Source organism: Pararge aegeria, chromosome 9 (assembly GCF_905163445.1).
Source record: "Pararge aegeria chromosome 9, ilParAegt1.1, whole genome shotgun sequence".
NCBI classification, from domain to species: domain Eukaryota; kingdom Metazoa; phylum Arthropoda; class Insecta; order Lepidoptera; family Nymphalidae; genus Pararge; species Pararge aegeria.
In genome coordinates, this window is record NC_053188.1 from 15,305,404 (window position 1) to 15,320,121 (window position 14,718).

At 35.7% G+C, this 14,718-nt stretch overlaps 1 protein-coding gene across 1 annotated transcript; it reads left to right on the forward strand.

The window, feature by feature from the left end:
- The first annotated feature begins 10,770 nt into the window (after nucleotides 1-10,770).
- Nucleotides 10,771-13,061, forward strand: LOC120626491 (cytochrome P450 6B1-like). The gene is made up of 2 exons (XM_039894019.1): nucleotides 10,771-12,124; nucleotides 12,865-13,061. Exons 1-2 carry the CDS (start codon nucleotides 10,771-10,773, stop codon nucleotides 13,059-13,061), a joined length of 1,551 nt encoding a protein of 516 aa, XP_039749953.1.
- The last annotated feature ends 1,657 nt before the right edge of the window (nucleotides 13,062-14,718 follow it).

Consider the following 14,718-nt stretch of genomic DNA (forward strand, 5'->3'; position numbering starts at 1 on the left):
CCAAGGTCATTTTATAGTTCAACAATCTTTAGAATTTTTCTGTTTTGAGAGAGATGAGAGCGGAGTAGCCTGCTTCCAAACAGCCTTGTCGTTAAGGAATTCATCAAGCCACAATTGGTTAAAGATGTTTTAATATATTGTTTAAACTTAGGTAAAGGTAGGTTATGTGTACATAACACTACGTAAAATTAATGGTACGTTAGTACCTCTAAGCTATTTAGAAGTTATGGAATATAAAAACGCTCAAATAGTAGATATTTGAATCCTGAAAATATTTCAATTTATTTTCTAGGCTAGGCGTAATTAAGTAATTTTCATGGTTTTAGTAATGGTTTATGTAATTAGTAATTGTGGACCTACACTCTCGTTGGGAGAGGCCCTTAGTCCAGAAATAGACGGTTATAGGCTTTGATAATTGTTTAGTAAGTAGGCAATTTTCTTTGACGTATTTATTAAATTCCTTTTAACGAAATTAGCTTATTTACTTTTAGAATGTTTTGCTATAACATAAAATAATTCTTGATCAAAATTTGAATAAAACATTTATATTTGGTAGTATAATCAAGCAACACATTTCCATGCAATTGCATGCGAATTTGATGCTTGCAATTTATTTTGGAGTGGAAAACTTTGCGGTGTGTAGTCGTACATTAATATTTCAGGAGTGCTGTTAGATGCGATTTCCGTGTTTGTAATTTATTTCAGAATACTATTTGAATACGTATACGATTTGTATAAGTGCTTTTTAGAGCTACAACTTAAAAACCAACTGGATAATATAGGGAATACTTATATTTTCATCTCATCATCAGCATCATTATCATATCAACCCATTACCGGCCCACTACAGGGCACGGGTCCCTCTTACAATGAGAAGGGGTTAAGGACGTAGTCCATCACGCTGGCCCAGTGCGGATTGGTGGACACCACACACCTTTGAGAACAGCATAAATAAATATAAATATATACTAAGACAATACACATCGCCATCTAAATCCCAAAGTAAGCGTAGATCATATCAACTCATTACCGGCCCACTACAGGCTACGGGTCTCCTCCTACAATGAGAAGGGATTAAGGCCATAGTCCATAACGCTGGCCCAGTGCAGATTGGTGGACTCCACACACCGTTGAGAAGAGCATAAATAAATATATACTACGACAGTACACACATCGCTATCTAACATGAGTAACAGGTTTTTCGGCTACAATTTTGGTGTAGATCCCAAAGTAAGCGTAGCTTGTGTTAGCTTGTTTCTTGTTGTACTAAGATAGGTGATGGATATTTTTATAAATATAATACACATAAATACTTATAATATACAGATAACTACCGAGACACTAAAAAACATAAATGTTCATCACACAAATGTTTTTCCAATCGAACCCACGGCCTTGGACGCAGAAAGCTACAGGGTCGCTACCCACTGCGCAAACCGGCTGTCAAATATACTTTGAATGATAAGTTAGAGGTGCGTGCTGGGATTCGAACTCGCCCCCCCCCCAAAAGTCGAGTTCCTACCCACTGCACTAGCACCGCTTAAATAATACGCGAATATTAATAATAATATACGTATATAAATGCGCGAAAACTTTTATTCCCTTTTGCCGTGCTTTGGCGGACGGACATGTTAATTTTATCCCTTGTCGGTGGGGTGGGGGGGGATTTTAATATTGTTGGGAATTACCAGATATAATAAAAATTTTAAATTAATTAAATTTTCTTTATAATTTATGCAAAATATGATACTTTAATTCAAAATGCGTTGAACCAAAAACTGAGCTAAAATCTTGCAATTTCGTGTTATAGCTTTTGGCATTCTTCCCTATAGTTTTTGAACATATATATGACTATTGAATGTAAAAATTTCGAAAAAAAAATATATTTTTTTAATTTATAAACTATGTATTGAATTTTGATATTTTGAGGAATAATTAGGGGATATAATTTTTGTCACTTGCCTTGCTGGAAAGTGCAGATGTGACCTAACATTTGTAACAGGTTTTTTAGCTACAATTTTGGTGCAGCATTGTTTTATAAGTCGTAAGTCCCAGACCCGGCAGGGCCAATTTGGTCATATACAATTTCTGATTTTTTTCTCATCTGTTCTGGTGAGAGGCTTCGGCAGTGGCAAGTTAAGAACCGACAGAAAAAGACGTGCCACCAAGCAATTCTACGTTCCAGTACGATACTACACGTAAACCAGATATGGGTTTGCCTATAATCACAACGCTGGGCAGACGGGTTCGTGATCGCAGTAGATGTTAGTAGAAGCATCGAGGACGCGGCTCTCTAAATCGCCTCGTACCACACCCGCCAGAAAAGAAGATGTATTCTGGTCTACCATCACCACACAGCACAGTAGACCGGAAAAAGGATGATAATAATGATTACCAACATCCAGCAGAAAATGTATTCAAACAAAATCCTTAACAATTCTTGGCCAGTTTTTAAAAAGCAATGTTTTATAAAAGGATTCATTCGAAGCTTTCATCTAATAAAATAGGATTTTTTAACTCTTTTTTATTTATAATTTTGTATCGTAACGTCTAGACGTGTTTAAAATACTCACAAATAAAAGCACAATATCAGTTGCTTTCGTACCTAAAACTTTTGATTAAATTCGGTATGAATACATAATATTATACCATCCTGCGCTTCTCTATTTCGCTTGAAACAAAATACGCTAATTTGCAATAAACCCGATCACTTTAGTTTGTGCTCTTTTCTATAATTTTATAAAATAGTCTTTTAGAATATTATGTCGTCGGTAATAAGTCAGATTTTTATTATATAAGCGTTGATAGCAAAGTTGGTAAGGCTTCGGCTTTTCTTTCTTGGAGACCGAACCCTGGCCCACACATCTGTCTTTTCAGAGTTATATGCGTTTTTGATTTAAGCAATTTAAATATCACTTGCTTTAACGGGGAAAGAGAACATCACGAAGAAACCTGCTTGCCTGAGAGTTCTCCATCAAGTTCTCAACGGCATCTGAAGTCTACCAATGAAAAACTGGCAAGCTAGGTAGATCGTTCGGAAGGTATACGGTGTTCCCCGGGCGTCAAACCTGTACAAGGGTCGGAGGTAGCAATAAAGCTTTTCCACATGCCAAAAAAAAAAATGGTAGGTAGACAACGGCTTTAAACTTTCTCATTCTGAGAGAAGACCCGTGCCCTAAGTGCCCTAATAAGAAGTGCTGCTGTTAAGCCACACATTATTGACGGCCGATTGGCGCAGTTTGCAGCGACCCTGCTTTCTGAGTCCAAGGCCGTGGGTTCGATTCCCACAACTTGAAAATATTTGTGTGATGAGCATGTATGCTCATCACACAAACATTTTCTTGGTGTGTCTGGGTGTTTACATGCATATTATGAGTATTTATGTATATTATTCATAAAAATATTCATCAGTCATCTCAGTACCCATAACACAAGCTACGCTTTCTTTGGGGCTAGATGGCGATGTGTGCGTTGTCGTATATATATATATAGTATATAGTATATTAACTATTAATGAAGTCATTTGTTACAGGAAGTTAAAAGTATTTAAACTGTAAAAAACAATTGAAAAATTATCTCTCTTTAAAAGAGCGCCTCACAAATGGCACAGGCCTACAACTGAATGTTTTATTGGTAGTGTTTGTATCCTCTTTCTTACTTATGTAGTCAATAATAATATTGACTTTATTTGTCTCAGATGAAAGATCTATTATAGTAGATTTGTTTAATATTTTCGTATATATTTTGTACTTAGCTTTGTATCTTCTTATTTCTTAATTTATGTAGTCCAGATGATGATGTGGCTTATTCGTATGACGTATGTTTGTATCCTCTATTTACACACACACTCATTTATTAAAATCTGTCTGCACGCTCAGATGAATGAGGTCGACCCTTTTAAAAGAGGTTGAGTTAATAGATTTATCTTATTTGTGGGAATGACACTGGTTTGGTAATGTAACAAAGTAATATGACCGGGGAAAGCCTAAGAAAGAATTATTCCTTTAGCTACATCAACAAACTTAATTATTATGAATGAGATAAAATCCGAAGTTAGATATTCATTATCTTATTGTATAATTATGCGTCTGATTATCGATTTTCCGACTCCAATTGCCTTATTCGTTTCATTTAGGTAACCTGGAAGAGAACGTTTTAGTGATAAATTCGCCCTTTGCATATACACACATATTTAAGCAAGTGTTTTCTGTGTATGTTTTGCAATAAATATGTTTAAATAAAATAAATATTTTTAATTTACCTGAATCTTCAATAAATACTAAAAACTATTATTAATTTTCAAAATCACCTCCTTACAAATTGTCCATCAATCCGCAATAGGCCAGCGTGGTGGACTACGGCTTTACTACGTCCAATTAAAAAAATAAATGAATATACATAAATGAATATACGACAATACACACATCGCCATCTAGCTCCAAAGTAAGCGTAGCTTGTGTTATGGGTACTGATCTCAGTACCATGTATATGAATATTTTTATGAATAATATACATAAATACTCATAATATGCATGTAAACACCCAGACACACCAAGAAAATGTTTGTGTGATGAGCATACATGCTCATCACACAAATATTTTCAAGTTGTGGGAATCGAACCCACGGCCTTGGACTCAGAAAGCAGGGTCGCTGCAAACTGCGCCAATCGGCCGTCAATAATGTGTGGCTTAACAGCAGCACTTCTTAGGGGTTAGGGGTACTAAGATGACTGATGAATATTTATTTAAGAACAAAAAACATAAATACTTATAAAATATAGATAAACACCGTCACACAAACATTTCAGTTGTGGGAATCGAACCCACAGCCTTGGATTTAGAAAGCAGGGTCACTGCGCGAAACGGCCGTCGAGATTTGAAGTCTTATAATTATTTATACCTACCGAAAATATATATTTTTTCAAGGATGTCTATGTCCAAGGATTAAGTAGCGACTCAGGAAAAGTACACTTCTGGCGTACGATTATACGATTCGTCAACATTACTCGCGTTTTTTTACCTCAGTTCTACCACATATGCAAAATATAACATAAATCTAGCAGGTATCTGGCTCGTTCCATCGCATCCTTCACGTTTTTTCAGTATAAAAGACTTTATCGGTACAAAGCTGACAGGTCTGACGGCTTACCGGCGTTAAATTTATACGCGAGTGCTTTTAAGTCACCCCACCTCATTTGCAAATTTTTTTTTGGCTGTTATATATTTAAAGCTCGGATTGTTTACACTAAAACAATAAATTAATACTGGTGACAGCCGAGTGGACAGCAGTTAGGGTTTCTGCTTTCCTTTCGAGGGGACAGAGTTCAATCTCCGGCATGCAACTCTAATTTTAACGTTATATATATCCCTATCCCTATCCCTACCCTACTAATATTATAAATGTCAATGTAAGTTTGTTTGTTACGCTTTTACGCAAAAACTACTTAACCGATCCTCATGAAACTTTGTACACATATTCTTGGAAGTGTTAGAAGTAATATAAGATACTTTTTATCCCGACATTAAGCTCGATTCCTTTGAAAGAGGGGATGAATGTTTGGCGATTTTACACCATAACTCCGACAAATTATGCCTCGCTCACTGTGTCTCACTGTTCTGTGGTAGAACGGGGAAGGAGGAACAAGATTATAAATAAATAAATATACTACAACAATACACACATGCCATCTAGCCCCAAAGTTAGCGTAGCTTGTGTTATGGGTACTGAGAAAAACATTCACTCTCCAGTTGTGGGAATCGAACCCACGGCCTTAGACTCAGAAATCAGGGTCGCTGCCCACTGAGCCACTCGGCAGTCAAATTGTGAAAGTTTGTGAATTGTGAAAGTTTGCGATTGTGAAGTTCCTGAGCACACTCACCGAAGTATATCCGGTAAAAAACCAATAAATAGGCAACATTGTAGACTATGTAGTTTCGCCTGTGATATGTTTGTCACCTATAATTCTCCTGGCGCTACGAATAACATATGCTTTAAATATCACTTAACGTATAACACACACACGCACACACGCACACACTTATTAAAATAATAATAATAATTAAAAAAAAAAAACGTGAGTATTATTACACTAACTATCGTAAAGTTAATTGACGGCTGAACTCACGTTAATTTCCGTCAGAGATTGCCCGACTAGTTTCATACCTATTCGGGGATCTAAGTCATAATGTTCTCAAGACAACGCTTGCTTTCCTTAACCACAGCTTTCAGTGATAGTTTTTGCAACTTAAACTATAACCTAAACTTTGTGATTATGATAACCAATGCAAGCCCGCCACCCTGCATTGAAACAGTGTGGAGAGTATACGCTTAATATTTCCCTCTCCGTTCTTGAGTTCTGCTTCCAGCAGTTGGACAATAATATGTTGAGGGTGTTGATAAACAGTCGATGTAGGCATGTAAAAGTCGTACGCGATAAGAAAAGGCAACGCCGTAATATTTACATTTATATCACTGGGCGCAGAATGAGGAACATACAGAAACCGTGTACACGACTAACATTGAAGCATCAAAAACCACTCCTCTTTCAAAAACCTTTCCTTGAACAGGTGGATAGTCATTTTATTCCATTTAGCATTTCATAGTAATTATTTTAACTCTATTGTTCTAAACGTTTATCATAAAATGGGAAAATAAAAGCATGTGAGCTACCAACATTCCGCGGGTCAAGTGATTCGTTTACGGGGCGTTTGTACTGTTTTTGTACACATGCAATAACGGCTGAATGAGGTTTCTGTATTTTCTTTTTTCTGTGGCACTAGGATAACCTCCCGACAGCTAAAAAGGCACCGCCTTCTATATGAGTTACAGTAGAGTTACAGAGATACGTATTTTATCGGTCTGAGTGAAGTGAATCCACTCAGACCGATAAAGTACGTATCTCATCGATTTAATAACACTGACTGTCGTACTCATTCGAAAAAAGAATTCTATGCATTCAAATTGCGAATAGGTATTCGATTGTGTCTTTAGTCTCCCTTGGAATCAAGTAAAGTTGTCAGTTTTATGTCAGGAATTCCTCTTTCCTATGGAAGTAGCAGACCTGAGTGAAACATTAATTGATATACCTTTATTAACTATCATAAGTATTTAAATAATATTCTGTCGTACATAAAATATCTCTAAAAAGAATTATTATATTATGTATTATATTTTATTATATTATGTTTTATTTTATTGGTGTCGTCTAGTTCAAGTATTAGTATGCAGTTATTAGTAGGTATGTATTTTTTTTTTAATATGCACAACTTGGAGTCTGTTATCCTTTTGTTTTCCTTATCCTAAGGTTGCCTGGAAGAGATCGATACGAAGCGATAAGGCCGCCTTTTGTATACTGCTTCGGTCTGTTTTTATTTATTTTTATTGTTCTTCTGTATTTTTTTTGTGTGCAAATAAAGAGTATAAATATGTAAATAAATAGGTTGAAAATGATAATGGTTTAAAGTTTTTTTATTATTATAATATATTTATTATAATATATTATTATTGCATAGATTTACTTACTGTTTATTCGCAAGACCGTGAAAGTATATTCCCATAAATGAAGATCGGTACTTATTTGACGACCCCCCTGGTGCAGCCTAATATTAGCACTTTTGAAACGTCAAGTCTGTCTGTTTTTAGTGACTCTACCACCGGTTCGGAAGGCAAATTCTACCGAGAAGAAGCCAACATCAGCAAATTAGATTTTACATTTTAACATTCATTTTATGAGATGTAATCTAATCTATCTTCTGAGAAAAGAAAGCTGAGCTGCAAGCTTCCAGGCAACCTTGTAATTAAAAAAATCATCAATAAATACGTTTTAACATATTCTTTAAACTTATGCACTGGTAGGTCCAAAATGACCTTAGATTTCAATTACCTTTAATTATAATTTCAGAATTTTCTCTGGTATGGTCTGTTTGGTGCCTTTCAAGACGTACTGCCAAGGATTTAGCGTTCTGGTACGATGTTGCGTGGAAGCCGAGGTAGCCTTGTGGCTTATGTGGGTATTTATACCTTTGTCTAAGGAACCACACTGCTAACAGGTTAGTCGGCCAATGCCTAAAAAGTTAAAGTCAAGGGCTAACTTGTACTTACTGATCTGGGTTTGGCCTAGTGGTAAGGACTTCGGTTTCACTTTCGGGGAATCGAGTTCGAATCCCAGCACGCACATAAAACTTTTGTGCGTGTTAAGCAATTAAAATATTTCTTGCTTCAACGGTTAGGAAAAACATTGTGAGGATGCCTGCACGCCTGACAGTTTTCCATAATATCCACCAATCCGCAACGGGCCAGCGTGGTGGACTGCGGCCTAAACTTGCTCATTGTGGGAGGAGACTTGTGCCCTGTAGTGGACCGGTAATGGGTTGAAATGTTGATGATAAAGAATAATATATATACGCAAAATTCGTTTTACATACCTACAAGCGATAAAAATGAGTTAGAGTTGTAACGATGACTTCTATCTGAATTATATCAGTTAGAGTGCACTGAACCCACTCAAACCTATGAAGTATTATCCAATGTCATTACAGTATTACCTGTCCGATAATAGCACTCAATGAATCAAAATATATATATTTTCATATATAAATTATATATTAAATTATATATATATGTTTACCTTAAACATAGGAAAGATTGTGTCTTTCCTGTTTTAGGCATATTATGCATTTAGTAGAAAGAAAAATAGAAATTTTGAACTGATTTATTCTGATTTATTCAGTCCGCGTAATCGTCAACGTAAAATTTCTCAAAAGTTTCCCATACAATTCATTCGCTATTCATAGTTTTTTTTTTTTTACTACGACAATACACACATCGCCATATAGCCTCAAAGTAAGCGTAGCTTGTGTTATGGGTACTAAGATGCCTGATGAATATTTTTATGAATTATATACATAAATACTTAGAATATATACATATAAACACCCAGACACTGAAAAACATTCATGCTCATCACACAACAATTTCCAGTAGTGGGAATCGAACCCACGGCCTTGGGCTCAGAAAGCAAGATCGCTGCAAAGTGCGCCAATCGGCCGTCGTCGATAGTGTGTGTAGAATGAATAATTATAGGTTCGCAAAATCCATACTACATACCTACAAGCGATAAAATGAGTTAGAGCTGTAACATTTACATTACCAGAATTACCTTCCGACCTCTAAATAAACACTGACTTTTGTCTGAATTATATCAGTTAGAGTGCACTGAACCCACTCAAACCGATGAAGTATTATCCAATGTCATTACAGTGTTACCTGTCCGATAATAGCACTCAATGAATTAAATTTTATATATTTTCAATTTTGTTTTGAGTCTTCTTCATTATGTTATTATTAGCTTCGTCTTGTTAAAAGTGTTTCAAGTGTTTTTATTAAGATGTGTGCTGTTGTTTACCTCAAACATAGTTAAGGCACAATTATGCATTTAGTAGAAAGGAAAATAGAAATATTGAACTGATTTAGCGTAACTAACCTCTAGTTACGCTAAATCAGTCCGCGTAATCGTCAACGTAAAATTTCTCAAAAGTTTCCCATACAATTCATATTTTGTACCCCGATAGCCCAGCTGCCTTAGGGTTCTAGCGTGATATTAAATAGCCTTAACCCCCCCCCCCCTTAAAAATTGGGCAATGGTTAAAAAAAGTTAGCACAATAAAGGTTCGAATTTTTAATACGTGTATATTGCCTCTTTTTTCCAACCTAAATACCAATTTTCATCGATATGACATAGTAAATAACAGGCTTTAATACATATTTTCATGTTCTGTTTCCCTCCCTGTTAGGAATTATAGTTAAAAGAGTTATTATACATCTTTGGAATCTGAGTATCAAATACAAAAAGATATTTCAAATATTTTTTTCAAAGTTCCGAAGATGATCACGTTCAAACATACAAAAAAAAACAATCTCGTGAATTATTAGCTTTGATACTCGTAAATTAAAACTTAAAAAAAAACTTGATGTCAAGTGATGTATATCCGTCTATTGTTATCACTCTCTTGTGTCAATCATTTTATAAAAAATTTATGTATTGCTGTTTACTGTTTACCTACTAGCTGTTGCTTCGTTCTTCGCCTAAGTTTATTACGGTTTTTTACAAATTCCGTAGGAAACGTTTGTTTTCAGGGAGCGAAACCATGTTACTGTGCATTCTTTCAACTAACTCTATGCCAAAAATCAAGTTATTTAGTTGATTAGTTCGGACGTTAAGGAAGGACAAATACAGAAACAAACATATTTTGACATTCATTATATTTTATTTTTGGGTTTGGTATGTTTTATTATTTATAGTTAAACTATTCAAATTTGTTTTATTTCAAAACGGCGGCTAAACCCGCCTTTTGTATACTACTTCTGCCTATGTTTTTTTAACTTGTAGTGTGCAAAGTAAGAGTAATTAATAAATTAATACTTTTTATATATATACAGATCAGCGGGGGAGACACCGAAAATAATTAAAATAAATAAAGTTCATCACACACACATTTTCCAATTGTGGGAATCTAACCCACAGCCTTATTCTTTGGAAGCTGGGTCACCACTGTGCCCATCGGCGGTCATTAGCGTCGTATTATTGGCGGGTAAGTCATAAAACAAACATAAAAACATACATACAAATGAACTATTTACTATATTGAGGTCGGTTCAAAACGCTTTGTGCTTTACTCCGTTAGGCAGGCGATACGTCAACCTATAAAACTACGAAACACAATGTGGGTTCTTTATTTCTTAATGTCGAATCATCAGGACGGCTGTGCAAAATGTTGTTTACTAACGCGTTTATAGTGTTTTTGATATCCGGTTGTTTTGTGTACTATTATTTCACGAGGACTTTTAAATACTGGCAATCGAGAAATATCCCAGGTCCGAAACCATTACCATTTTTCGGTAATATCAAAGATTTTGTTTTTAGAAAATCGAATGCCGCTAAATTAAACAAACAATTTTACGATGAGTATCCAAACACGAAAGTTGTTGGTATTTATAGATTGACGTCACCCACTTTAATAATAAGAGACTTGGATGTGATAAAAAAAGTTTTGATAAAAGATTTCAACTATTTCGATGACCGAGGCATGGAACTTGGTAAAGAAGGTTTGGGAGCTAATCTTTTCAATGCTAATTCGGATATATGGCGGCCATTAAGAAATATATTTTCACCTTTGTTTACAACTGGTAAATTAAAAAATATGATCCAGTTAATCACTGAGAGAAGTGATAAATTTATGGACTACGTGAAGAAAATAACTGAAGCAAATCCAGATCAAGAAGTATACTCACTCATTCAGAAATTCACAATGTCATCTATAGTGGCTTGTGCTTTTGGACTTAATATCAGTGTAGATAACAACTCATTTTTAGGAAAATTGATCAAAATAGATCGTTTGTCTTTTGCGAGAAATATTGCGCAAGATTTAGACTTAATATACCCTGGTGTGCTTAAAAAATTAAATGCTTCATTTTTCACCAAACAACTATCTATTTTTTTTCTTGGGTTGGTTAGCGATATAATGACAGCTAGGAATGGTGTACCTTCTGATAGGAAAGACTTCATAGATTTAATTTTGGAACTAAAAAATCAAGGCAACATAGTAGACACAAATAAAACAGAAGATGGAGTAAATGCAATTGAGGGTGTTAGTTTAACTAATGATGTGATAGCTGCTCAAGCATTTATTTTTTATGCAGCCGGGTATGAAACCAATGCATCTACTCTGGCTTACATGATGTATGAACTAGCCAGGAATCCGCAAATACAAGAAAAATTAATTGCTGAAGTTGATGAAGTTCTAGACCGACACAATGGGAAGATAACGTATGAGATGATAACAAGTGAATTGCCTTACATGGATAAAGTATTAAACGAAACTCTCCGAAAATACCCAGTAGCAGATTTACAACGGCGTGCCAATACAAATTATAATATACCTGGCACAGACATAACTATTGAGAAGGGGACGATTATATTTGTGCCAACACTCGGGATAAATTACGACGAAAAGTATTTCCCAAATCCCACAAAATTTGATCCAGAGAGGTTTTCCCCCGAAAATGAGAGTAAAAGGCATTCTTGTGCATTTACTCCTTTTGGTGCCGGCCCTCGGTACTGTATTGGTAAGTGATCTGATATTAATTTGCCATAAAAAATCCTGCTCGCCCATTATATATTTCTCTTACTTTTATAAAAGGATACCTACTGATAGTTAAGTAAATGCGCTTATCTGTTCATTAATCGTAAAAGCGGTGATAGCCTAGTGAGTATTATTTCAGACTCACTTTTGGAAGAACCGAGTTGGATCCCCGGCACGCACCTCTACCTTTGGAATGAAGTGCGTTTTTTCCATTTTAATATCACTTGCTTTAACGGTGATGGAAAATATCGTGAGAAAACCTGCATATTTTCCCGCCGGGCTTATGCAGGGGACCATTATATCCCCGGGACAAGGATAAAAATCTATCTTCTCCCACGGCTTTATTAATTCTCAGAGCACTGTCGCGCACAAGTGGAAATAATACTTATTCAAAATAATATATGTGTAATTATAAACCGGGGTAAATTTCTCCTATTCCCTGTTCCCGTACTTAAGCAGGTGGACACGTTAGTTATATCCCTTGTCATGGGGATATAATCGGGGAATATCGTTTTGGTCCCCTGCCTGTGTTTGACCTGTTGAGAGGGATAGTTATAATTATATTAGTGATCGGTTGAGTAGAATCTAAGATCTGATTAAGATCTTATATACTAATATTACCTACATACTTTCGTATTGTAAAACCTAACAAAATTTAACACTTCAGTTTTTATCAAAACATTTCGATTGAAACTGAACACGAGCAATGTGATATTGTTGCAGGTATGCTTTTTGCTAAAATCCAGAGCCGTGTATGTCTGATGAAACTACTGTCCAATTTTCGCGTCGAGACATCTATGAGTACACCAACAACCATCGAAATCGACCCACAACGTATTGTTTCTGCACCGAAGGGAGGAATACATTTGAATCTCATCACCAGAAAGTCACGAAATGGTTCTCTTACCAAAGACAAATAACAAAGTTCCACTTGCAAGTGCCTTGAAAAAAAAAGGACTTATAATAAAGACTGAGACCAATAAAAATAATAGCTGCGGCCCGCGGTGTTACCCGCGGTGAAAAAGTCGATTGGTTGCTTTGTTTGGACAATATTTGGTGTAAAAATACAAATATTCCTGTGATTACTGCCTATTTTAATTTCCGTATTTTCAACAAACTTTATGACAATAGTCGTGTCAATTGTTTAATATAAAATAAAATTTCGCTAAGTAATAAAGTATGGATTGATTATATTACGATTTCCTAAATTAATAAAGCACGCAGCTGTAACCGCGCAATAAGTCTGCCGTAAAGTGGTATATTAAAAATATTATGTAAACACCATATTTGACTAATAAGACTACTTATTAGAAAAAGATGCACGTTATCAAATAATAAAGTCAAAAAACAGGACCACGGTACTTATGAATTAATGTCTTCAAATGATGATCAATCCTGGAGTAGTAACTGTTCAATTCTTTATAAGGTCGATGATGTCATTGGCCAATTGAATTGGCTCACGCAACTAAAATGATTCCGTGTACACTTACCTACGCAGTTGCTAAAATGAATTAGGTATTCAAATACGAGACACGAGGTTTATAAGAATAAGATTTAAAAAAACCACCATGACATTCTGTTATCCAGACAGTTTTTTCTTTTACCTTAGTACATATCTGACGTCAAAATGTTTTTTGTGTTGGATAGGTAGTGAGAGAGAGAGAGATTAACACGTTAGAAAACGTATATAAATACAAAGTTACTGTTGCCCGCCTTCTTTGTATTATCTGTTATAAGTAGAAAGTATCTGTCTTCGTAGTATAAGCTCCTCTCCGTCCTTTGAACATCGTCATCATCAGTTAACCGATTGACGTCCACTGCTGGACACAGGTCTCTTGTAGGGCGTTCCAATCTCCAGGATTCTGGGCCTCATGTATCCAGCGGCTCCCAGCGACTCGTTTGATGACCACCTAGATGGGGGTCAACGCTGCGTTTACAGGTGCGGGGTTGCTACTCCAACACCTTGGAACCCCAACGTCCATCGGTTCTCCGTGCTATGTGCCCCGCCCACTTCAGCTTCGCGACTCGTTGAGCTATGTCGGGAATTCTAGTTCTTCTACGGATCTCCTCATTTATGATTTGATCACGTATAGATACTCCTAACACAGCTCTTTTTATCGCTCGCTGAGTGACTCTGAGCCTTTTTATGAGGCCCAAAACACTAACACTATGCCAAAATCATGTTTGTTTGATTAGGTCTTAAAGGAAGGACAAAACCACAAACAAAGACACTCGCATTTTTAATATTAGAACTACGGTGTGTCCTGCAGGTACCCTTATCATAAAGTCCTTAACCTTCCTCAAGAAACTGGTTATTAAAACAGCGCAAAAATAAAAACAACAACAAAAATATTTCTTAAATATGCCTGATATTTTCTAAATGGCCACATTCCATGACACCAGCAAACAACATAAAGCAATTTATAGCAGAGCTAAGCGAATATTGGTTAAATTAACATAAAAAGTCAATTTATTTTTTATTATTATGTGCTTTTTATTTTTTTTTATGTGTCGCCGTACATTCTTGCCATTTTACTGGTTTTTAAAGATGTCCACTTACTTTTTTTTTGTGACATT

Coding starts and splice junctions, on each gene's coding strand:
- LOC120626491 (XM_039894019.1), top strand. CDS start 10,771: ATGTTGTTTACTAACGCGTTTATAGTGTTTTTGATATCCGGTTGTTTT. Junction 12,125..12,864: donor CGGCCCTCGGTACTGTATTG/GTAAGTGATCTG, acceptor ATATTGTTGCAG/GTATGCTTTTTGCTAAAATC.